Genomic DNA, 25,587 nt, shown 5'->3' with positions numbered 1-25,587 from the left:
TTAAGACATGATGCTAAATTTTATTGTACGAGATGATCATGTTTTGTAACAGAGTTATCGGCAACTGGCAGGAGCCATATGGTTGTCACTTTATTGTATGAAATGCAATCGCCATGTAATTGCTTTACTTTATCACTAAGCGGTAGCGATAGTCATAGAAGCAATAGTTGGCGAGACGACAATGATGCTACGATGGAGATCAAGGTGTCATGCCGGTGACGATGGTGATCATGACGGTGCTTTGGAGATGGAGATGAAAGGCACAAGATGATGATGGCCATATCATATCACTTATATTGATTGCATGTGATGTTTATCTTTTATGCATCTTATTTTGCTTAGATCGGCGATAGCACTATAAGATGATCTCTCACTAAATTTCAACGTATAAGTGTTCTCCCTGAGTATGCACCATTGCGAAAGTTCATCGTGCTGAGACACCACGTGATGATCGGGTGTGATAAGCTCTACGTTCACATACAACGGGTGCAAGCCAGTTTTGCACACGCAGAATACTCGGGTTAAACTTGACGAGCCTAGCATATGCAGATATGGCCTCGGAATACTGAGATCGAAAGGTCAAGCGTGAATCATATAGTAGATATGATCAACATAGTGATGTTCACCATTGAAAACTACTCCATCTCACGTGATGATCGGACATGGTTTATTTGATATGGATCATGTGATCACTTAGATGATTAGAGGGATGTCTGTCTAAGTGGGAGTTCTTAAGTAATTTGATTAATTGAACTTTAATTTATCATGAACTCAGTACCTGATAGTATTTTGCATGTCTATGTTGTTGTAGATAGATGACCCGTGCTGTTGTTCCGTTGAATTTTAATGCGTTCATTGAGAAAGCAAAGTTGAAAGATGATGGTAGCAATTACACGGACTGGGTCCATAACTTGAGGATTATCCTCATTTTTGCATAGAAGAATTATGTCCTGGAAGCACCGCTAGGTGCCAAACCCGCTACAGGAGCAACGCCAGATGTTATGAACGTCTGGCAGAGCAAAGCTGATGACTACTCGATAGTTCAGTGTGCCATGCTTTACGGCTTAGAACCGGGACTTCAACGACGTTTTGAACGTCATGGAGCATATGAGATGTTCTAGGAGTTGAAGTTAATATTTCAAGCAAATGCCCAGATTGAGAGACATGAAGTCTCCAATAAGTTCTACAGCTGCAAGATGGAGGAGAATAGTTCTGTCAGTGAGCATATACTCAAAATGTCTGGGTATAACAATCACTTGATTCAACTGGGAGTTAATCTTGTGGATAATAGTGTTGTTGACAGAATTCTTCAATCACTGCCACCAAACTATAAGAGCTTCATGATGAACTATAATATGCAAGGGATGGATAAGACAACTCCCGAGCTCTTCGCGATGCTAAACGCTGCGGAGGTAGAAATCAAGAAGGAGCATCAAGTGTTGATGGTCAACAAGACCACCAGTTTCAAGAAAAAGGGTAAAGGGAAGAAGGGGAACTTCAAGAAGAACGACAAGCAAGTTGCTGCTCAAGTGAAGAAACCCAAGTCTGGACCTAAGCCTGAGACTGAGTGCTTCTACTGCAAAGGGACTAGTCACTAGAAGCGGAAGTGCCCCAAGTATTTGGCGGATAAGAAGGATGGCAACATGAACAAAGGTATATGTGATATACATGTTATTGATGTGTACCTTACTAATGCTCGCAGTAGCACCTGGGTATTTGATACTCGTTCTGTTGCTAATATCTGCAACTCGAAACAGGGACTACGGATTGAGCGAAAATTGGCTAAGGACGAGGTGACGATGCGCGTGGGAAATGGTTCAAAGTCGATGTGATCGCGGTCGGCACGCTGCCTCTACATCTACCTTCGAGATTAGTTTTAGACCTGAATAATTATTATTTGGTGCCAGCGTTGAGCATGAACATTATATCTGGATCTTGTTTGATGTGAGACGGTTATTCATTTAAATATGAGAATAATGGTTGTTCTATTTATATGAGTAATATCTTTTATGGTCATGCACCCTTGAAGAGTGGTCTATTTTTTATGAATCTCGATAGTAGTGATACACATATTCATAATATTGAAGCCAAAAGATGCAGAGTTGATAATGATAGTGCAACTTATTTGTGACACTGCCGTTTAGGTCATATTGGTGTAAAGCGCATGAAGAAACTCCATTCTGATGGACTTTTGGAATCACTTGATTATGAATCACTTGGTACTTGCGAACCATGCCTCATGGGCAAGATGACTAAAACGCCGTTCTCCGGAACAATGCAGCGAGCAACAGATTTGTTGGAAATCATACATACTGATGTATGTGGTCCGATGAATGTTGAGGCTCACGGCGGGTATCGTTATTTTCTCACCTTCACAAATGATTTGAGCAGATATGGGTATATCTACTTGATGAAACATAAGTCTAAAACATTTGAAAAGTTCAAAGATTTTCAAAGTGGAAAATCATCGTAACAAGAAAATAAAGTTTCTGCGATCTGATCGTGGAGGAGAATATTTGAGTTACGAGTTTGGTCTTCATTTGAACATTGCAGAATAGTTTCGCAACTCACACCACCCGGAACACCACAGTGTAATGGTGTGTCCGAACGTCGTAATTGTACTTTACTAGATATGGTACGATCTATGATGTCTCTTACTGATTTACTGCTATCGTTTTGGGGTTATGCTTTAGAGACGGCTGCATTCATGTTAAATAGGGCACCATTGCATCTAAATCCATTGAGACGACGCCTTATGAACTGTGGTTTGGCAAGAAAACAAAGTTTTCGTTTCTGAAAGTTTGGGGCTGCGATGCTTATGTGAAAAAGCTTCAACCTGATAAGCTTGAAGCCAAATCGAAGAAATGTGTCTTCATAGGATACGCAAAGGAGACTATTGGGTACACCTTCTATCACAGATCCGAAGGCAAGACATTCGTTGCTAAGAATGGATCCTTTCTAGATAAGGAGTTTCTCTCGAAAGAAGTGAGTGGGAGAAAAGTAGAACTTGATGAGGTAACTGTACCTGCTCCCTTATTGGAAAGTAGTTCATCACAGAAATCTGTTCCTGTGACTCCTACACCAATTAGTGAGGAAGCTAATGATGATGATCATGTAACTTCAGATCAAGTTACTACCGAAACTCGTAGGTCAACCAGAGTAAGATCCACACCAGAGTGGTACGGTAATCCTGTTCTAGAGGCCATCTTACTTGACCATGACGAACCTACGAACTATGAGGAAGCGATGATGAGCCCAGATTCCGCAAAGTGGCTTGAGGCCATGAAATCTGAGATGGGATCCATGTATGAGAACAAAGTGTGGACTTTGGTTGAGTTGCCCGATGATCGGCAAGCCATCGAGAATAAATGGATCTTCAAGAAGAAGACTGACGCTGACGGTAATGTTACTGTCTACAAAGCTCGACTTGTTGCGAAAGGTTTTCGACAAGTTCAAGGAGTTGACTACGATGAGACTTTCTCACCCGTAGCAATGCTTAAGTCTGTCCAAATCATGTTAGCAATTGCCGCATTTTATTATTATGAAATTTGGCAAATGGATGTCAAAACTGCATTCCTGAATGGATTTCTAGAAGAAGAGTTGTATATGATGCAACAGGAAGGTTTTATCGATCCAAAGGGAGCTAACAAAGTGTGCAAGCTCCAGCGATCCATTTATGGACTGGTGCAAGCCTCTTGGAGTTGGAATAAACGTTTTGATAGTGTGATCAAAGCATATGGTTTTATACAAACTTTTGGAGAAGTCTGTATTTACAAGAAAGTGAGTGGGGGCTCTATAGCATTTCTAATATTATATGTGGATGACATATTGTTGATTGGAAATGATATAGAATTTCTAGACAACATAAAAGGATACTTGAATAAGAGTTTTTCAATGAAAGACCTCGGTGAAGCTGCTTATATATTGGGCATGAAGATCTATAGAGATAGATCAAGACGCTTAATTGGACTTTCACAAAGCACATACCTTGATAAAGTTTTGAAGAAGTTCAAAATGGATCAAGCAAAGAAAGGGTTCTTGCCTGTGTTACAAGGTGTGAAGTTGAGTAAGACTCAATGCCCGACCATTGCAGAAGATAGAGAGAAAATGGAAGGTGTTCCCTATGCTTCAGCCATAGGTTCTATCATGTATGCAATGTTGTGTACCAGACCTGATGTGTGCCTTGCTATTAGTTTAGCAGGGAGGTACCAAAGTAATCCAGGAGTGGATCACTGGACAACGGTCAAGAACATCCTGAAATACCTAAAAAGGACTAAGGATATGTTTCTCGTTTATGGAGGTGACAAAGAGCTCGTCGTAAATGATTACGTCGATGCAAGCTTTGACACTGATCCGGATGACTCTAAGTCACAAAACGGATACGTGTTTATATTAAATGGTGGAGCTGTCAGTTGGTGCAGTTCTAAGCAAAGCGTCGTGGCGAGATCTACCTGTGAAGCGGAATACATAGCTGCTTCGGAAGCAGCAAATGAAGGAGTCTGGATGAATGAGTTCATATCCGATCTAGGTGTCATACCTAGTGCATCGGGTCCAATGAAAATCTTTTGTGACAATACTGGTGCAATTGCCTTGGCAAAGGAATCCAGATTTCACAAGAGAACCAAGCACATCAAGAGACGCTTCAATTCCATCCGCGATCAAGTCAAGGAGGGAGACATAGAGATTTGCAAGATACATACGGATCTGAATGTTGCAGACCCGTTGACTAAGCCTCTCTCACGAGCAAAACATGATCAGCACCAAGACTCCATGGGTGTTAGAATCATTACTTTGTAATCTAGATTATTGACTCTAGTGCAAGTGGGAGCCTGAAGGAAATATGCCCTAGAGACAATAATAAAGTTGTTATTTATATTTCCTTATATCATGATAAATGTTTATTATTCATGCTAGAATTGTATTAACCGGAAACTTAGTACATGTGTGGATACATAGACAAACAGAGCGTCACTAGTATGCCTCTACTTGACTAGCTCGTTGAATCAAAGATGGTTAAGTTTCCTAGCCATAGACATGAGTTGTCATTTGATTAACAGGATCACATCATTAGAGAATGATGTGATTGACTTGACCCATTCCGTTAGCTTATCATTTGACTGTTTAGTATATTGTTATTGCTTTCTTCATGACTTATACATGTTCCTATGACTATGAGATTATGCAACTCCTGAATACCGGAGGAACACTTTGTGTGCTACCAAACGTCACAACGTAACTGGGTGATTATAAAGGTGCTCTACAGGTGTCTCCAATGGTACTTGTTGAGTTGGCATAGATCGAGATTAGGATTTGTCACTCCGATTGTCGGAGGGATATCTCTGGTCCCTCTCGGTAATGCACATCACTATAAGCCTTGCAAGAAATGCAACTAATGAGTTAGTTGCGGGATGATGTATTACGGAACAAGTAAAGAGACTTTCCAGTAACGAGATTGAGCAAGGTATTGAGATACCGACGATCGAATCTTGGGCAAGTAAAATATCGATGACAAAGGGAACAATGTATGTTGTTATGCGGTTTGACCGATAAAGATCTTGGTAGAATATGTAGGAACCAATATGAGCATCCAGGTTCCGCTATTGATTATTGACCGGAGATGTGTCTCGGTCATGTCTACATAGTTCTCGAACCCGTAGGGTCCGCACACTTAACATTCGGTGACGATCGGTATTAAGAGTTTATGTGGTTTGATGTACCGAAGGTAGTTCGGAGTCTCGGATATGATCACAGACATGACGAGGAGTCTCGAAATGGTTGAGACATAAAGATCGATATATTGGATGACTATGTTTGGACTTCGGAAGGGTTCTGAGCAAGTTCGGATGAATACCGGAGTACTGGAGGGTTACCGGAACCCCCCGGGGAGTGTAATGGGCCTCATGGGCCTTGGTGGAGAAGAGGAGGGGCGACCAGGGCAGGCCGCGCGCCCCCTCCCCCTCTAGTCCGAATACGACAAGGAAGGGGGGGCGGCGCCCCCCTTTTTCCTTCCCCCTCTCTCCTCCTTCCTTCCCTCCTACTCCTACTCTTGGAAGGGTTGGAGTCCTACTCCCGGTGGGAGTAGGACTCTCCTTGGGGCGCGCCTAGGAGGCCGGCCCCCTCCCCCTCCTCCAGTCCTTTATATACCGGGGAGGGGGGAACCCCATAGACACACAAGTTGATCATTGATCTTTTAGCCGTGTGCGGTTCCCCCCTCCACCATAATCCACCTCGGTCATATCGTAGCAGTGCTTAGGCGAAGCCCTATGTCGGTAGCTTCATCAACACCGTCATCACGCCGCCGTGCTGACGGAACTCTCCCTCGAAGCTCTACTGGATCGTGAGTTCGTGGGACGTCAACGTGTGCAGATCGCAGAGGTGCTGTATGTTCGGTACTAGGATCGATCGATCGTGAAGACGTATGACTACATCAACCGTGTTGTCATAACGCTTCCGCTTATAGTCTACGAGGGTACGTGGACGACACTTTCCCCTCTCGTTGCTATGCATCATTATGATCTTGCGTGTGCGTAGGTTTTTTTTAAATTATTATGTTCCCCAACATTTTTCACGTGTTTCATGATGCTCTCTTTGTGCTTAAATTCTTGTTTTTCATGTGAGCATCATTGAAATTATCAATGCCTAGCTAGGGGCGTTAAACGATAGCGCTTGTTGGGAGGCAACCCAATTTTATTTTTGTTCCTTGCTTTTTGGTTCTGTTTACTAATAAATAATTCATATAGCCTCTGTTTAGATGTGGGTTTATGCTTTTAATTCGTGTTCGTGCCAAGTAGAACCTTTGGGAAGACCTGGGGGAAGTTTTAGTGATCTTGCTGTAAAAAAAATAGAAACTTTAGCGCTCACGAGATTTGCTGCCATTTTTTACTGGAAAGTGTTGGGGAACGTAGCAGAAATTCAAAATTTTCCTACGTGTCACCAAGATCTATCTATGGAGAGACTAGCAACGAGGGGAAGGAGAGTGCATCTACATACCCTTGTAGATCGCTAAGCGGAAGCGTTCAAGTGAACGGGGTTGATGGAGTCGTACTCGTCGTGATTCAAATCACCGATGACCAAGTGCCGAACGCACGGCACCTCCGCGTTCAACACACGTACAGCCCGGTGACGTCTCCCACGCCTTGATCCAGCAAGGAGAGAGGGAGAGGTTGAGGAAGACTCCATCCAGTAGCAGCACAACGGCGTGGTGGTGGTGGAGGAGCGTGGCAATCCTGCAGGGCTTCACCAAGCACCGCGGGAGAGGAGAAGTACTTGGGAGAGAGGAGAGGGCTGCACAAAGGCAAAGGGGTGTCTCAAGAGGCCCTCCTACCCTCACTATATATAGGGATCCCAAGGGGGGGTGCGCCAGCCCTAGGAGATCCAATCTCCTAGGGGGCGGCGGCCAGGGGAGGTTTCCCTCCCCCCCCCCAAGGCACCTAGGAGGTGCCTTCCCTCCTTGGGACTCTTCCTTAGGGTTCCCCTTTCACCCTAGGCGCATGGGCCATAAGGGAAGTGGCGCCCCAGCCCACTTTGGGCTGGATCCCTTCCCACTTCAGCCCATGGGACCCTCCGGGATAGGTGGCCCCACCCGGTGGGCCCCCGGGACCCTTCCAGTGGTCCCGGTACAATACCGATGACCCCGAAACTTGTCCCGATGGCCGAAATAGGACTTCCTATATATTAATATTTACCTCCGGAACTCCTCGTGATGTCCGGGATCTCATCCGGGACTCCGAACAACATTCGGTAACCACATACAAACTTCCTTTATAACCCTAGCGTCATCGAACCTTAAGTGTGTAGACCCTACGGGTTCGGGAGACATGCAGACATGACCGAGACGTTCTCCGGTCAATAACCAACAGCGGGATCTGGATACCCATGTTGGCTCCCACATGTTCCACGATGATCTCATCGGATGAACCACGATGTCAAGGACTTAATCAATCCCGTATGCAATTCCCTTTGTCTAGCGGTATTGTACTTGCCCGAGATTCGATCGTCGGTATCCCTATACCTTGTTCAATCTCGTTACCGGCAAGTCTCTTTACTCATTCCGTAACACATCATCCCGTGATCAACTCCTTGGTCACATTGCGCATATGATGATGTCCTACCGAGTGGGCCCAGAGATACCTCTCCGCTTAGACGGAGTGACAAATCCCAGTCTCGATTCGTGCCAACCCAACAGACACTTTCGGAGATACCTGTAGTGCACCTTTATAGTCACCCAGTTACGTTGTGACGTTTGATACACCCAAAGCATTCCTACGGTATCCGGGAGTTGCACAATCTCATGGTCTAAGGAAATGATACTTGACATTAGAAAAGCTTTAGCATACGAACTACACGATCTTTGTGCTAGGCTTAGGATTGGGTCTTGTCCATCACATCATTCTCCTAATGATGTGATCCCATTATCAATGACATCCAATGTCCATGGTCAGGAAACCGTAACCATCTATTGATCAACGAGCTAGTCAACTAGAGGCTTACTAGAGTCAATAATCCACACATGTCCATCCAATGTCCATGGTGTTGTCTATGTATCCACACATGTATCTGAGTTTCCTATCAATACAATTATAGCATGGATAATAAACGATTATCATGAACAAGGAAATATAATAATAACTTATTTATTATTGCCTCTAGGGCATATTTCCAACAGTCTCCCACTTGCACTAGAGTCAATAATCTAGTTCACATCGCCATGTGATTAACACTCACAGGTCACATCGCCATGTGGCCAACATCCAAAGAGTTTACTAGAGTCAATAATCTAGTTCACATCACTATGTGATTAGCACTCAATGAGTTCTGGGTTTGATCATGTTGCTTGTGAGAGAGGTTTTAGTCAACGGGTCTGAACCTTTCAGATCCGTGTGTGCTTTACAAATCTCTATGTCATCTCCTAGATGTAGCCACCACGTTCTATTTGGAGCTATTCCAAATAACTATTCTACTTGGAGCTATTCTAAATTGTTGCTCCATTATATGTATCCGGTATCTCTACTCAGAGCTATCCGGATAGGTGTTAAGCTTGCATCGACGTAACCCTTTATGACGAACTCTTTTACCACCTCCATAATCGAGAAAATTCCTTAGTCCACTAGTTACTAAGGATAACTTTGACCGCTGTCTTGTGATCCATTCTTGGATCACTCTTGTACCCCTTGACTGACTCATGGCAAGGCACATTTCAGGTGCGGTACACAGCATAGCATACTGTAGAGCCTATGTCTTAAGCATAGGGGACGACCTTCGTCCTTTCTCTCTATTCTGCCATGGTCGAGCTTTAAGTCTTAACTTCATACCTTACAACTCAGGCAAGAACTCCTTCTTTGACTGATCCATCTTGAACACCTTCAAGATCATGTCAAGGTATGTGCTCATTTGAAAGTATCATTAAGCGTTTTGATCTATCCTTATAGATCTTGATGCTCAATGTTCAAGTAGCTTAATCCAGGCTTTCCATTGAAAAACACTTTCCAAATAACCCTACATGCTTTCTAGAAATTCTACATCATTTCTGATCAACAATATGTCAACATATACTTATCAGAAATTCTATAGTGCTCCCACTCACTTCTTTGGAAATACAAGTTTCTCATAAACTTTATATAAACCCAAAATCTTTGATCATCTCATCAATGCGTACATTCCAACTCCGAGATGCTTACTCCAGCCCTCAGAAGGATTGCTGGAGCTTTGCATACTTATTAGCATCTTTCAGGATTGACAAAACCTTCCGGTTGTATCACATACAACCTTTCCTCAAAAATCGTCGAGGAAACAATGTTTTGACATCCTATCTGCAAGATTTCATAAATAATGCAGTGATCGCTAACATAATTCCAACAGACTCTTAGCATCGCTACGAGTGAGAAAGTCTCATCATAGTCAACTCCTTGAACTTGTCGGAAAACATCTTAACGACAAGTCGAGCTTTCTTAATGGTGACATTTACCATCATTGTCCGTCTTCCTTTTAAAATCCATATGTACCTAACAGCCTTACGACCATCTAGTTCTTCCAAAGTCTGCACTTTTTTTCATATATGGATCCTCTCTCGGATTATATGGCCTCGAGCCATTTATCGGAATCCGGGCCCACCATCGCTTCTCCATAGCTCGTAGGTTCATTGTTGTCTAGCAACATGACTTTCAAGACAGGGTTACGTACCACTCTGAAGTAGTACGCATCCTTGTCATCCTACGATGTTTGGTAGTGACTTGATCTGAAGTCTCATGATCAATATCATAAGCTTCCACTTCAATTGGTGTAGGTGCCACAGGAACAACTCTTTGTGCCCTGCTATACACTAGTTGAAGTAACGGTTCAATAACCTCATCAAATCTCCACCATCCTCCCACTCAATTCTTTCGAGAGAAACTTTTCCTCGAGAAAGGACCTGATTCTAGAAACAATCCCTTATTGCTTTCGAATCTGAGACAGGAGGTATACCCAACTGTTTCGGGTGTCCTATGAAGATGCATTTATCCGCTTTAGGTTCGAGCTTATCAGCCTGAAACTTTTTCACATAAGCGTCGCAGTCCCAAACTTTTAAGAAATGACAGCTTAGGTTTCTCTAAACCATAGTTCATACGGTGTCATCTCATCGGAATTACGTGGTGCCCTATTTAAAGTGAATGTGGTTGTCTCTAATGCCTAACCCATAAACTATTATGGTAATTTGATAAGAGACATCATGGTATGCATCATAGCCAATAGGGTGCAGTTATGATGTTCGGACACACCATCACACTATAGTGTTCCAGGCTGTATCAGTTGTGAAACAATTTCCACAATGTCTTAATTCTGTGCCAAACTTGTAATTCAGATATTCATCTCTATGATCATATCATAGATATTTTATCCTCTTGTCACAACGATCTTTCAACTTCACCCTGAAATTACTTGAACCTTTCAATAATTCAGACTCGTGATTCATCAAGTAAATATACTCAACATCTACTCAAATCATCTGTGAAGTAAGAACATAACGATATCCACTACATGCCTCAGCACTCATTGGACTGCACACATCAAAAATGTATTACTTCCAACAAGTTGCTTTCTTGTTCCATTTTACTGAAAACGAGGCTTTCAGTCATCTTGCCCATGTGGTATGATTTGCATGTCTCAAGTGATTCAAAATCAAGCGAGTACAAAACGGTCCATTTGCATGGAGTTTCTTCATGCATATATACCAATAGACATGGTTCGCATGTCCCAAACTTTTCAAAAACGAGTGAGCCCAAAGATCCATCAACATGGAGCTTCTTCATGTGTTTTATACCGATATGACTTACGTGGCAGTGCCACAAGTAGGTGGTACTATCATTACTATCTTTTGGCATGAACATGTGTATCACTACGATCGAGATTCAATAAACCATTCATTTTAGGTGTAAGACCATTGAAGGTATTATTCAAATAAACAGAGTAACCATTATTCTCCTTAAATGAATAACCGTATTGCGATAGACATAATCCAATCATGTCTATGCTCAACGCAAACACCAATCTCGATGGTAGAGGGAGCGTGCGATGCTTGATCATATCAACATTGAGAACACTTCCAACACATATCGTCAGCTCACCTTTAGCTAGTCTCCGTTTATTCCGTAGCTTTTATTTCGAGTTACTAACACTTAGCAACCGAACCGGTATCTAATACCCTGGTGCTACTAGGAGTACTAGTAAAGTACACATTAACATAATGTATATCCAATATACTTCTATCGACCTTGCCAGCCTTCTAATCTACCAAGTATCTAGGGTAATTCTGCTCCAGTGGCTGTTCCCTTTATTACAGAAGCACTTAGTCTCGGGTTTGGGTTCAACCTTGGGTTTCTTCACTAGAGCAGCAGCTGAATTGCCGTTTTATGAAGTATCCCTTCGTGCCCTTGCCCTTCTTGAAAACTAGTGGTTTCACCAACCATCAACAATTGATGCTCCTTCTTGATTTCTACTTTTGTGGTGTCAAACATCACGAACATCTCAAGGATCATCATACATGTCCCCGATATATTATAGTTCATCACGAAGCTCTAGCAGCTTGGTGGTAATGACTTCGGAGAAACATCACTATCTTATCTGGAAGATCAACTCCCACTTGATTCAAATGATTGTTGTACTCAGACAATCCGAGCACAAGCTCAACAATTGAGCTTTTCTCCTTAGTTTGCAGGTTAAGAAAATCGTCGGAGGTCTTATACCTCTTGACGTGGGCACGAGCCTGAAATTCCAATTTCAGCCCTCAAAACATCTCATATGTTTCGTGACGTTTCAAAAACGTCTTTGGTGCCTCAACTCTAAACCGTTTAACTGAACTATCATGTAGTTATCAAAACGTGTATGTCAGATGTTCGCAACATCCACAGACAACGTTCGAGGTTTAGCACACTGAGCGGTGCATTAAGGACATAAGCCTTCTAAGAAGCAATGAGGACAATCCTCAGTTTACGGACCTAGTCCGCATAATTGCTACTATCAACTTTCAACTAATTTTTCTCTAGGAACATATCTAAACAGTAGAACTGAAACGCGAGCTACGACATAATTTGCAAAATCCTTTTTGACTATGTTCAGGATAATTAAGTTCATCTTATGAACTCCCACTCAGATAGACATCCCTCTAGTCATCTAAGTGATTACATGATCCGAGTCAACTAGGCCGTGTCCGATCAACACGTGAGACGGACTAGTCAACGTCGGTGAACATCTTCATGTTGATCGTATCTTCTATACGACTCATGCTCGACCTTATGGTCTTCTGTGTTCCGAGGCCATGTCTGTACATGCTAGGCTCGTCAAGTTAACCCTAAGTGTTTTTGCATGTGTAAAACTGTCTTACACCCATTGTATGTGGACGTAAGGATCTATCACACCCGATCAACACGTGGTGCTTCGAAACGACGAACTGTAGCAACGGTGCACAGTTAGGGGAGAACACTTCTTGAAATTTTAATGAGGGATCATCTTATTTACTACCGTCGTTCTAAGCAAATAAGATGTATAAACATGATAAACATCACATGCAATCAAATAATAGTGACATGATATGGCCAATATCATATAGCTCCTTTGATCTCCATCTTGGGGCTCCATGATCATCTATTACAAGAACATGATCAATCTCATACATCACATATATCATTCATCACATCCTTTTGGCCATATCACATCACATGGCATACCCTGCAAAAACAAGTTAGACGTCCTCTAATTGTTGTTTGCATGTTTTACGTGGCTGCTATGGGTTTCTAGCAAGAACGTTTCTCACCTACGCAAAGACCACAACGTGATATGCCAATTGCTATTTACCCTTCATAAGGACCCTTTTCATCGAATCCGATCCGACTAAAGTGGGAGAGACAGACACCCGCCAGCCACCTTATGCAACTTGTGCATGTCAGTCGGTGGAACCTGTCTCACGTAAGAGTACGTGTAAGGTCGGTCCGGGCCGCTTCATCCCACAATACCGCCGAATCAAGATTGGACTAGTAACGGTAAGCATATTGAACAAAATCAATGCCCACAACTACTTTGTGTTCTACTCGTGCATAGAAACTACGCATAGACCTAGCTCTGAAACCACTTTGGGGAACGTAGCAGAAATTCAAAATTTTCCTACGTGTCACCAAGATCTATCTATGGAGAGACTAGCAACGAGGGGAAGGAGAGTGCATCTACATACCCTTGTAGATTGCTAAGCGGAAGCGTTCAAGTGAACGGGGTTGATGGAGTCGTACTCGTCGTGATTCAAATCACCGATGACCAAGTGCCGAACGCACGGCACCTCCGCGTTCAACACACGTACAGCCCGGTGACGTCTCCCACGCCTTGATCCAGTAAGGAGAGAGGGAGAGGTTGAGGAAGACTCCATCCAGCAGCAGCACAACGGCGTGGTGGTGGTGGAGGAGCGTGGCAATCCTGCAGGGCTTCACCAAGCACCGCGGGAGAGGAGAAGTACTTGGGAGAGAGGAGAGGGCCGCACAAAGGCAAAGGGGTGTCTCAAGAGGCCCTCCTACCCTCACTATATATAGGGATCCCAAGGGGGGGTGCGACAGCCCTAGGAGATCCAATCTCCTAGGGGGCGGCGGCCAGGGGAGGTTTCCCTCCCCCCCCCAAGGCACCTAGGAGGTGCCTTCCCTCCTTGGGACTCTTCCTTAGGGTTCCCCTTTCACCCTAGGCGCATGGGCCATAAGGGAAGTGGCGCCCCAGCCCACTTTGGGCTGGATCCCTTCCCACTTCAGCCCATGGGACCCTCCGGGATAGGTGGCCCCACCCGGTGGGCCCCCGGGACCCTTCCGGTGGTCCCGGTACAATACCGATGACCCCAAAACTTGTCCCGATGGCCGAAATAGGACTTCCTATATATTAATCTTTACCTTCGGACCATTCCAGAACTCCTCGTGACGTCTGGGATCTCATTCGGGACTCCGAACAACATTCGGTAACCACATACAAACTTCCTTTATAACCCTAGCGTCATCGAACCTTAAGTGTGTAGACCCTACGGGTTCGGGAGACATGCAGACATGACCGAGACGTTCTCCGGTCAATAACCAACAGCGGGATCTGGATACCCATGTTGTCTCCCACATGTTCCACGATGATCTCATCGGATGAACCACGATGTCAAGGACTTAATCAATCCCGTATGCAATTCCCTTTGTCTAGCGGTATTGTACTTGCCCGAGATTCGATCGTCGGTATCCCTATACCTTGTTCAATCTCGTTACCGGCAAGTCTCTTTACTCGTTCCGTAACACATCATCCCGTGATCAACTCCTTGGTCACATTGCGCATATGATGATGTCCTACCGAGTGGGCCCAGAGATACCTCTCCGCTTAGACGGAGTGACAAATCCCAGTCTCGATTCGTGCCAACCCAACAGACACTTTCGGAGATACCTGTAGTGCACCTTTATAGTCACCCAGTTACGTTGTGACGTTTGATACACCCAAAGCATTCCTACGGTATCCGGGAGTTGCACAATCTCATGGTCTAAGGAAATGATACTTGACATTAGAAAAGCTTTAGCATACGAACTACACGATCTTTGTGCTAGGCTTAGGATTGGGTCTTGTCCATCACATCATTCTCCTAATGATGTGATCCCGTTATCAATGACATCCAATGTCCATGGTCAGGAAACCGTAACCATCTATTGATCAACGAGCTAGTCAACTAGAGGCTTACTAGGGACATGGTGTTGTCTATGTATCCACACATGTATCTGAGTTTCCTATCAATACAATTATAGCATGGATAATAAACGATTATCATGAACAAGGAAATATAATAATAACTTATTTATTATTGCCTCTAGGGCATATTTCCAACAGTGATTAGGTTGATTCTTTTTGCAGATGATTAATAGATAAATTCCTCACGTCCAGCAATTTATTTCAGAATTTTTGGGGTTACAGAAGTATTCGAAACCTACAGATTACTATAGATTGGTCTGTTTTTCGTGTGTTGTTTGCTTATTTTGATGCATCAATGGCTAGTATCGGAGGGTATGAATCATAGAGAAGTTGGAATATAGTAGGTTTAACACCAATATAAATGAAGAATGAGTTCATTACAGTACATTAAGTGGTTATTTGTTTTCTTATACTAACGGAGATCATGAGAATTTCTGTTGAGTTTTGTGTTGTGAAGTTTTCAAGTTTTGTATAAAGATTTGATGGATTATGGAATAAGGAGTGGAAAGAGCCTAAGCTTGAGGATGCCCAAGGCACCCCAAGGTAAAATTCAAGGACAACCAAAATCCTAAGCTTGGGGATGCCCCCGAAGGCATCCCCTCTTTCGTCTTCTTCCATCGGTAACTTTACTTGAGGCTATATTTTTATTTATCACATGATATGTGTTTTTCTTAGAGCGTCTTGTATGATTTGAGCCTTTTCTTTTTAGTTTACCACAATCATCCTTGTTGTACACACCTTTTGGGAGAGACACATATGAATTGGAATTTATTAGAACACTCTATGTGCTTCACTTATATCTTTTGATCTAGATAATTTTGCTCTAGTGCTTCACTTATATCTTTTTAGAGCACGGTGGTGGTTTTATTTTATAGAAATTATTGATCTCTCATGCTTCACTCATATTATTTTGAGAGTCTTTTGGAACAGCATGGTAATTTTCTTTGGTTATAAAATTAGTCCTAATATGATGGGCATCCAAGATGGGTATAATACAAACTATCATAAAAAGTGCATTGAATACTATGAGAAGTTTGCTACTTGATTATTGTTTTGAGATATGAAGATGTTGATATTAGAGTCATGCTAGTTGAGTAGTTGTGAATTTGAGAAATACTTGTGCCAAAGTTTGTGATTTCCGTAGCATGCACGTATGGTGAACCGTTATGTGATGAAGTCGGAGCATGATTTATTTATTGATTGTCTTCCTTATGAGTGGCGGTCGGGGACGAGCGATGGTCTTTTCCTACCAATCTATCCCCTAGGAGCATGCGCGTACTTTGTTTCGATAATTAATTTTTTTTTGCAATAAGTATGTGAGTTCTTTATGACTAATGTTGAGTCCATGGATTATACGCACTCTCACCCTTCCACCATTGCTAGCCTCTCTAGTACCACGCAACTTTCGCCGGTACCATAAATCCACCATATACCTTCCTCAAAACAGCCACCATACCTACCTATTGTTGCATTTCCATAGCCATTCCAAGATATATTGCCATGCAACTTTTCACCGTTCCGTTTATTATGACACGCTTCATCATTGTCATATTGTCGTGCATGATCATGTAGATGACATCGTATTTGTGGCAAAGCCACCTTTATAATTCTTTCATACATGTCACGCATGAGTCATTGCACATCCCAGTACACCGCCAGAGGCATTCACATAGAGTCATATTTTGTTCTAAGAATTGAGTTGTAATTCTTGAGTTGTAAGTAAATAAAGTGTGATGATCATCATTATTAGAGCATTGTCCCATGTGAGGAAAGTATGATGGAGACTATGATTCCCCCACAAGTCGGGATGAGACTCCGGACAAAAAAAAGGGAAAAGGAGGCCATAAAAAAGAGGAGTAAAGGCCCAAATAAAAAAATAAGAAAAAAAGAGAGAAGGGACACTATCCTTTTACCACACTTGTGCTTCAAAGTAGCACCATGATCTTCGTGATAGAGAGTCTCCTATGTTGTCACTTTCATATACTAGTGGGAATTTTTATAGAACTTGGCTTGTATATTCCAATGATGGGCTTCCTCAAAATGCCCTAGGTCTTCATGAGCAAGCAAGTTGGATGAACACCCACTTAGTTTGTTTTGTTGAGCTTTCATACACTTATAGCTCTAGTGCGTCCGTTGCATGGCAATCCCTACTCACTCACATTGATATCTATTGATGGGCATCTCCATAGCCCATTGATACGCCTAGTTGATGTGAGACTATCTTCTCCTTTTTGTCTTCTCCACAACCACCATTCTATTCCACCAATAGTGTTATGTCCATGGCTCATGCTCATGTATTGCGTGAAGATTGAAAATTTTTGAGAACATCAAAAGTTTGAAACAATTGCTTGGCTTGTCATCGGGGTTGTGCATGATTTAAATATTTTGTATGGTGAAGATAGAGCACAGCCAAACTATATGATTTTGTAGGGATAACTTTCTTTGGCCATGTTATTTTGAGAAGACATAATTGCTTAGTTAGTATGCTTGAAGTATTATTATTTTTATGTCAATATTAAACTTTTGTCTTGAATCTTTCGGATCTGAACATTCATGTCACAATAAAGAAAATTACATTGAGAATTACGCTAGGTAGCATTCCACATCAAAAATTCTGTTTCTATCATTTACCTACTCGAGGACGAGCAGGAATTAAGCTTGGGGATGCTTGATACGTCTCCAACGTATCTATAATTTTTTATTGTTCCATTCTATTATATTACCTGTTTTGGATGTTAATGGGCTTATTTATTCACTTTTATATTATTTTTGGGACTAACCTACTAACCCAACGCCTAGTGAAAATTGCTGTTTTTTGCCTATTTTAGTGTTTCCAGAAAAGGAATATCAAACGGAATCCAAATGGAATGAAACCTTCGGGAGAGTTACTTTTGGAACAAACGTGATCCAGGGGATTTGGAGTAGACGTCAAGAAATCAACAAGGAGGCCATGAGGCAAGGAGGCGAGCCTGCCCCCTGGGCGCGCCCTCCACCCTCATGGGCCCCTCGTAGCTCCACCGACCTACTTCTTCCTCCTATATATGTCCATATACCCCGAAAACATCCAGGAGCACCACGGAACCCTATTTCCACCGCCACAACATTATGTACCCAAGAGATCCCATCTTGGGGCCTTTTCCGGAACTCCGCCGGAGGGGGAATCGATCACGGAAGGCTTCTACATCAACACCATAGCCTCTCCGATGATGTGTGAGTAGTTTACCACAGACCTTCGTGTCCATAGTTATTAGCTAGATGGCTTCTTCTCTCTCTTTGGATCTCAATACGATGTTCTCCTCGATCTTCTTGGAGATCTATTTGATGTAACTTTTTTGCGGTGTGTTTGTCGAGATCCGATGAATTGTGGGTTTATGATCAAGTTTATCTATAAACAATATTTGATTCTTTTCTTAAATCTTTTATGTATGATTGGTTATCTTTGCAAGTCTCTTCGAATTATCAGTTTGATTTGGCCTACTAGATTGATCTTTCTTGCAATGGGAGAAGTTCTTAGCTTTGGGTTCAATCTTACGGTGTCCTTTCCCAGTGATAGCAGGGGCAGCAAGGCACGTATTGTATTATTGCCATCGAGGATAAAAAGATGGGGTTTATATCATATTGCTTGAGTTTATCCCTCTACATCATGTCATCTTGCCTAATGCGTTACTCTGTTCTTATGAACTTAATACTCTAGATGCATGCCGGATAGCGGTCGATGTGTGGAGTAATAGTAGTAGATGCAGAATCGTTTCGGTCTACTTGTCGCGGACGTGATGCCTATATACATGATCATGCCTAGATATTCTCATAATTATTCGCTTTTCTATCAATTGTTCGACAGTAATTTGTTCACCCACCGTGATACGTATGCTATCTTGAGAGAAGCCACTAGTGAAACATATGGCCTCCGGTTCTATCTTTTATCATATAAGTTTCCAATTTATTTTATTTTGCAATCTTTACTTTCAATCTATATCATAAAAATACCAAAAATATTTATCTTATTATTGTTATCTCTATCAGATCTCACTCTCGTAAGTGACCGTGAAGGGATTGACAACCCCTTTATCATGTTGGTTGCGAGGTACTTATTTGTTTGTGTAAGTACGAGGGACTTGCGTGTAGTCTCCCACTGGATTGATACCTTGGTTCTCAAAAACTAAGGGAAATACTTACCCTACTTTGCTGTATCACCCTTTCCTCTTCAAGGGAAAACCAACGCAGTGCTCAAGAGGTAGCAACCACACACACGCTTAATTGAGTCATCTGAGTCTTTAAGACCAGCAGAAACAATTAAATTAATAATATGGGCAACACACCTCAATTGGAGAATTACCATTGGCTATGTTTCTTTTGATTTGCTCATTTTCTTTCGGATGTAAGTTAGACCACCATCATTAGCGCTATGATTATCAATTGTTATTGTCATAACCTTGTCAATACCCCACTCCATCAAGCATTTTCTCTAAGGATTTCTCAATATATTCTCCCTTATGACCTTTTTTGCGGAAAAACTTCCAATCTATTCATCTTCAATCATGATAGTACAACGAACACCAGAAATAAAAATTACATCCGGGTCCGTAGACCATCTAGCGACGACTATAAGCACTGAAGCGAGCCAAAGACGCGCCGCCGTCATCACCCCTCCATCGCCGGGTCGGGCACAACTTGTTGTAGTAGACAGTCGGGAAGTCGTCGTGCTAAGGCCCCATAGGACCGGCGCACCATAATAGCAACCGCCACCGATGAAGAATAACGTAGGCTGGAAGGATTCAACCCGACACACGAACGTAGACGAACAACGACAAGATCCGAGCTAATCCACCAAAGATAGATCCGCCAGAGACACACTTCCACACGCCCACCAATGATGCTAGACGCACCGCCGGAACGGGGGCTAGGCGGGGAGACCTTTATTCCATCTTCAGGGAGTCGCCGCCTTCTCGCCTTCCTGAGCAGGACACAAACCCTAACAAGACAGGAAAAAAGACTAAAAACGGAGCCCTCCCGCCGGCCCTTGCCAGGATCCATCGCACCTCCATGGCCCTAGGGCCACCGGAGACGACGCGGACCTGCGCCGGCGCCGGCGAGAGGTAGGAACCCTAGCTTTCTTTCTTTAAGGACGAGGGAGGAGCGACTTGAGGATCTGTTTGTTTTATCTTCGGGTATGTCTCCCTTATGACCTTTATTAGGAATAAACTAATAACCTTCTTGTGTAGTTCCAATCACCATCAATAAAATGTGTTGTGACTACCATGTAGCTATCTTGTTATTGAGAAGTCCAACAAACCGTTGCGAGGCACACTCTTTCACATGATTTCATGAAAAAACAGTTTGTGCTTGGCTTCTCTCCAAAATAACTGCATACACCATCTCTAGTGGTGGTTCTTCTAGAGGGCACATAGAAACGTGAACAGGTCTTTTCCACCATTTTCGAAAACTCAACCTTTTCGTATGAGCAAAGGGATGCTCGTCTTCGATGATCATTTCAACAATAGCTTTTCTAATTACTTCTAGGTCAAATTCATATTTGGGGATGGACTAGATCTATTGGAGTATTGGGCCTCAAGTCCTATACGATCAACAGACTGAAAGCCCGCTCATGTGGGCACACACGAGATTCTTCAGTTTTACGGCTAACCGAGGCTATAAACCAAATCCAATTTACTAAATCGGGTAGCTAGATCTAGAAACCAATTTTTCTGTTGCTAACTCAAAAAAGATGAATTTAGTTTATTTATTTTGGGTTCGGTTTGGTTTTTTATTCTTTTCTTTTTGTTTTATGCCCAGCCCTAAGGCTGCATGTATATAGAGGATTCGGTTGGGAAACCGAGGCCCACGTGCCCCATGTGTCCCAACCCCTCCCCATTTCACACTATTTTTTTAGAGAAGACCATCATGACTAGACATGCGGCAGGAAATTAATGAACACACATTTTTAGGTAAGTTGTAGCACGTACTTCCTTAACTTCAATGTCCTGGCTAAGGATAATTTCGAGGACTCCGGGTCATTGTGTTTGACCTTTCTGACACAGAGATAACCCTGTTTGTTATCATGTTCGTGCTTGACTACCATGCCAGCAATTGTGTACTTGTGCGTACATCTCCGCCATTATTATGAATGTACATATATAAATTTGTTAATGTGGTTACACATATGTTTCTTTTCATGGTTGTATTTGCAGATATTCAAAGCCATGTAGAGTGCCACAAGACCTTCCTGAATCCTTCGTAAAACATGTTGCACATATGCCGCTTTGCTTGTTGGCTGCCGTTGGTCTTTACGTTCAACCTCATGCGAATCATTCATAAAACATGTTGTTCATAAGTTGCTTGACTTTTTGGATACAATTGTCCGCTTATCACTTGCAAAGTATTTTATTTTATTTATATACTTGTGTTTTTTTGCGGGGTTATCATACTTGTATTAATTGTTTATATTGAGATCCCACCCGTGAGACAGGTTGCAGGTGAACCTACTCCTTGGCATATTCTCATCTTTTTTGTGTGTGCGGCAAATCCTTTTTTCTCGTAGCTTTTGTGTTGCTAATGATTTGCCTTAATAAAATCTGACTAACAAAGAACAAAAGTCACACTAGATGTTTGCAATACGTCGCTGTGGTGATTTCTCCTTTGCTAGGCCCCACATTTTAAAACATACTCCCTTAACCTTAGTTCAAAGTTGCGATACTTATTTTGGATCGGAGGGGGGTACTATTTTACATGACCACTTGTTTGGAACATGTTAACCTTTATTATTTTTTAAACACGAACATCTCTTTGAATTATATGGACATTTCACGAGAATAATTTTAAATATATGAACATCATATTCAAATGCACGGATATTATTTTGATGTATGTGAGTATAATTTCTTTTCACATACAATAACTTTTCTCTAAAGTATATATTTTACAGCACACTAAGACTTTACAAATAATTAAACTGATTATATAAAATTAGTGAAATAAATTTGTACTTCTTAAGGGTTTTTTATGTAGTATTTTCAGGGGAAATTTTTATATAGCAAAAGGACAAATTCAGGTTTTGAGGAAGTCATATAAGGAGTACCCGGGTCCGGTGTATGGCCCAGTGAGCAATGAGCCCACATCGACCGAGCAGGCAAAAAAAGAAAGACCGAGCGGACAAAAATGAACTAAACCGCCATAAAGCGGAAAAATAGTTTCACGCCGTTGCCGGGGATCGAACCCGGGTCACCCGCGTGACAGGCGGGAATACTTACCACTATACTACAACGACTGAATTGTGTAAGTTTTCAATTACTCCTTAGTTATAAATATTCCCGCAGAAATCAATTACTACATCGTAGCAGCCACGGTCGCCGGTGGAGTTCAGCACCAGCGCATACCGAGCCTTCATCGATCGTACTACGACTACGAGCGGAAATGCCAAACGTACGGCCGGGAAGATGTCTACAGGGTCTTTGATCCGTTCATTGGTGAGACGATGGCGTTGTGAGATGGGGTGATATTTACAAAGCTACGTGGATTCTCCGGTGTGATCATGGAAACAGATTATCTAGAGATTGTTAATTTTTGAAAGACTCGGCATTATAGCTTGTCTGTGGTGGCATCAGTATTACTAGAAATTGAAGAGCTAGCTTCCTCGTTTTTTTTTTTGATATTCAACATGTAAACCGACCAGCTAATGTATCGGTCCATCTTTGTGCAAAACATGCATGCACTTTGACGATTACCGAAAGTTGAACTGGTTCGAGACCCTCTTTCCTGCTCACCAGCTTGTTAGTAATGATGCCAGGAATTCATTGGTTGAATAAATCTCTCTGATTGAAACACAAAAAGAATGTCTACAGACTAGAGTACAGGCTGGGACCACGGAGGGCCGACCCTGTTCCCGTAGCTGTTTCGTAGGGATTTTTCGTATCTTCCCCGGATGGGACGTGGCAGGCGCTTTCCAAGAGCCAAGACGGAACTCGACGTGCGCGACGCATATATTCAAACGCAAGCTGACGGCCGCGCCCCTCTCCTCGATCGCCACCTCCACTAGCAGCAGCACCACATTCCTTCCTTCCCGCCCCCCGATAACCTCCTCCTCCCCGCTTCGGATCTCACCACCACCACCACGTCCGATCCGGCACTCCATTCCAACCCCAGTCGCCCGATGACGCAGACCCCCAGCGCCCACGCCGCCACGCCGGCGCCTCAACCTCCCGCCGAGGGCGCCGGGCTGTCCGAGGCCATCGTGGCCGCGCTGCCGCCGGACCCGTACGACCAGCTGGAGGTGGCCCGCAAGATCACCGCCGTGGCCGTGGCCGCGCGCGCCTCCCGCCTGGAGCACGAGGCCGCGCGCCTCCGCCAGAAGCTGGCCGACAAGGACCGCCTCGCCGCCGAGCTCGCCGACAGGGCCGAGGAGCTCGACCAGGCCCTCCGCGACGCCGACGCCCGCCTCCGCGCCGTCCTCGATGACAACGTACGTGACCTCGACCGCCTCGCCGCCTCGGTTTTGCCGGTTGCTAGCTGGTGCTGAGATTTTGTCGTTGGTCTTCTTCTTCTTGTCGTGTAGGCTAAGCTGGTGAAGGAGAGGGACTCGCTCGTCCAGACGTCCAGGAAGCTGGCCAGGGACCTCGCCAAGGTGACGCCATTTGTGATCTGCGATCACACGGCTGTTCTCCTCGCGTTTACTATCACTAACTTTTCTGGTGGGTTTCCGCTTGCAGCTGGAGACGTTCAAGAGACACCTGATGCAGACACTGGGGGACGACAATTCTTCAGTAAGCTCCTCCAGTTTAAACCGATCCTCTGTCCCCTGTTTCTGTCGGGCAATGGCCACTGTTGCCGTCCTCTGTAACCGAAGACCAGTGTATGCATTGCTAGTATTTAGTCATGAATCATTACGTGTCTCGTGCTCTGCAGAGTCAGGAGACAGTGGACATCAGGACCTGCGAGCAATCGGTCGCCAAAGCAAGTTCCTGGAGAGGTATATATTCTTTTGATCACTGCTCTCCCTCTTGGACAATGTTCATCTCTAGCAGCTCATTGTGCTCCATCTGTGTTAACTAATTCTTCTCGCGACCACCCCGAAGACGACGCGTCCGCGAGCAATAATCCTGCTCCTGCATCCACCACCCGAGCCGACGGATCTTCGGAAGCCGAAAGCGTGAACCAGGAAGGTATGCGCTCAGTCACGATCAACAACATTCCAATAATACGTATCTGCAGTGCAGCACAACTACAGGATTCTGAACAATGCTTCTGTTGTGTGCACGTTGACAGTGGCAAGGCCGTTCGAGCAGAAGCTCACCATCACGCACATGACCCCGCGCCTCATCGCCGACCCGGCGCCGAAGCAGAGGTCCTCCTCCGCGGCCTCCGCCCGGAGATACTCCACCGCCGTGTCCCCGAAGCTGGCGTCCCGCGCCTCTTCCCCTCGACGGTACTCCACGGCCGTGTCGCCGAAGCTGTCGTCAGGCAGCAGCGGCGCCGGCGCCGCCACTTCCCCGCGGCTCGAAGGCCACATGGCGATGTCGGCGTGGCTCCCCTCCAGCAAGATGTCCTCTGCGGCCAACTCGCCCCCTCGCGGTCACTCAGTCTCAGGTAGTCCTTTTTGTTCGACACAAGAGTTCATCAGCATTCACAGGAGCTAGCTCATTCATCTGGAGATTGCTCTTCATTCTCTCCGCTAAGTACGTAGTTGTTCTTCTGTTTTTGGTTTCAGGGCGCACGACGAGGATAGATGGCAAGGAGTTCTTCCGTCAAGCGAGGTAGCTCTCGTTTCCTTTTGGTATACCATAGCCTGCAAAACATTGGATTCTTGGTACGAAAACATGTCATCAATTTATTTGTCTCCTTTTTTCTTCATCCGCAGGAGCCGTCTGTCGTACGAACAGTTTGCTGCTTTCCTCGCCAACATCAAGGAGCTCAACGCTCACAGGCAATCCCAAGAGGTAACCCTCACTTTCAGTTTCCAGCTGTATTTGTGGTTTCTTTCGGATACAGATCTTGAGGTATACTTATACTATATTGGTGTGGTGGTGCAGGAGACCCTCGAAAAGGCAGACCAGATCTTCGGCGCAGAAAACAAGGACCTCCTCCTCTCATTTCAGGGCCTGCTTAGCCGTAGCCTCACGTAACACACACACACACACACACCCACAGGCAATTTTATACCACCTGAATGCAATGCAGAAAGTGAAAATTATGTGCACTTTGTATGCAGAATAATCATCTGTTCATCGCAAAAGTAAAGAAATAATCGTCATTTCTTCATCACACAAAGAACTGGAGCAGCTCTTCTGCAATCCAGATAGGTTGTGTTTTGCGCTCCTTGTTGTAATTGACACGATTTTGCCCTATGAATAGAAAAAAGATCAAAGGGGGTCACACATG

General features: G+C 43.8%; 1 protein-coding gene and 1 non-coding gene across 2 annotated transcripts; one reads left to right on the top strand and one right to left on the bottom strand.

Moving 5' to 3' along the window:
• Positions 1-22,408: 22,408 nt before the first annotated feature.
• On the bottom strand, positions 22,409-22,480 carry TRNAD-GUC (transfer RNA aspartic acid (anticodon GUC)). The gene has a single exon. It is a non-coding gene; the product is annotated as a tRNA-Asp (tRNA).
• Positions 22,481-23,221: 741 nt separating this feature from the next.
• LOC125544891 (uncharacterized protein At4g15545) lies at positions 23,222-25,467 on the top strand. Its single transcript, XM_048708677.2, has 9 exons — positions 23,222-23,671; positions 23,765-23,833; positions 23,919-23,972; positions 24,115-24,178; positions 24,285-24,371; positions 24,475-24,795; positions 24,917-24,962; positions 25,067-25,145; positions 25,239-25,467. Exons 1-9 carry the CDS (start codon positions 23,363-23,365, stop codon positions 25,329-25,331), a joined length of 1,122 nt encoding a protein of 373 aa, XP_048564634.2. The 5' UTR covers positions 23,222-23,362; the 3' UTR covers positions 25,332-25,467.
• The last annotated feature ends 120 nt before the right edge of the window (positions 25,468-25,587 follow it).

The sequence above is a fragment of the Triticum urartu genome, chromosome 3A, assembly GCF_056163025.1.
Source record: "Triticum urartu cultivar PI428250 chromosome 3A, HENAU_Tu73, whole genome shotgun sequence".
In the NCBI taxonomy this organism is placed as follows: Eukaryota; Viridiplantae; Streptophyta; class Magnoliopsida; order Poales; family Poaceae; genus Triticum; species Triticum urartu.
The sequence above is the reverse complement of the archived record's forward strand: the minus strand, read 5'-3'. Positions and strand labels throughout refer to the sequence as shown.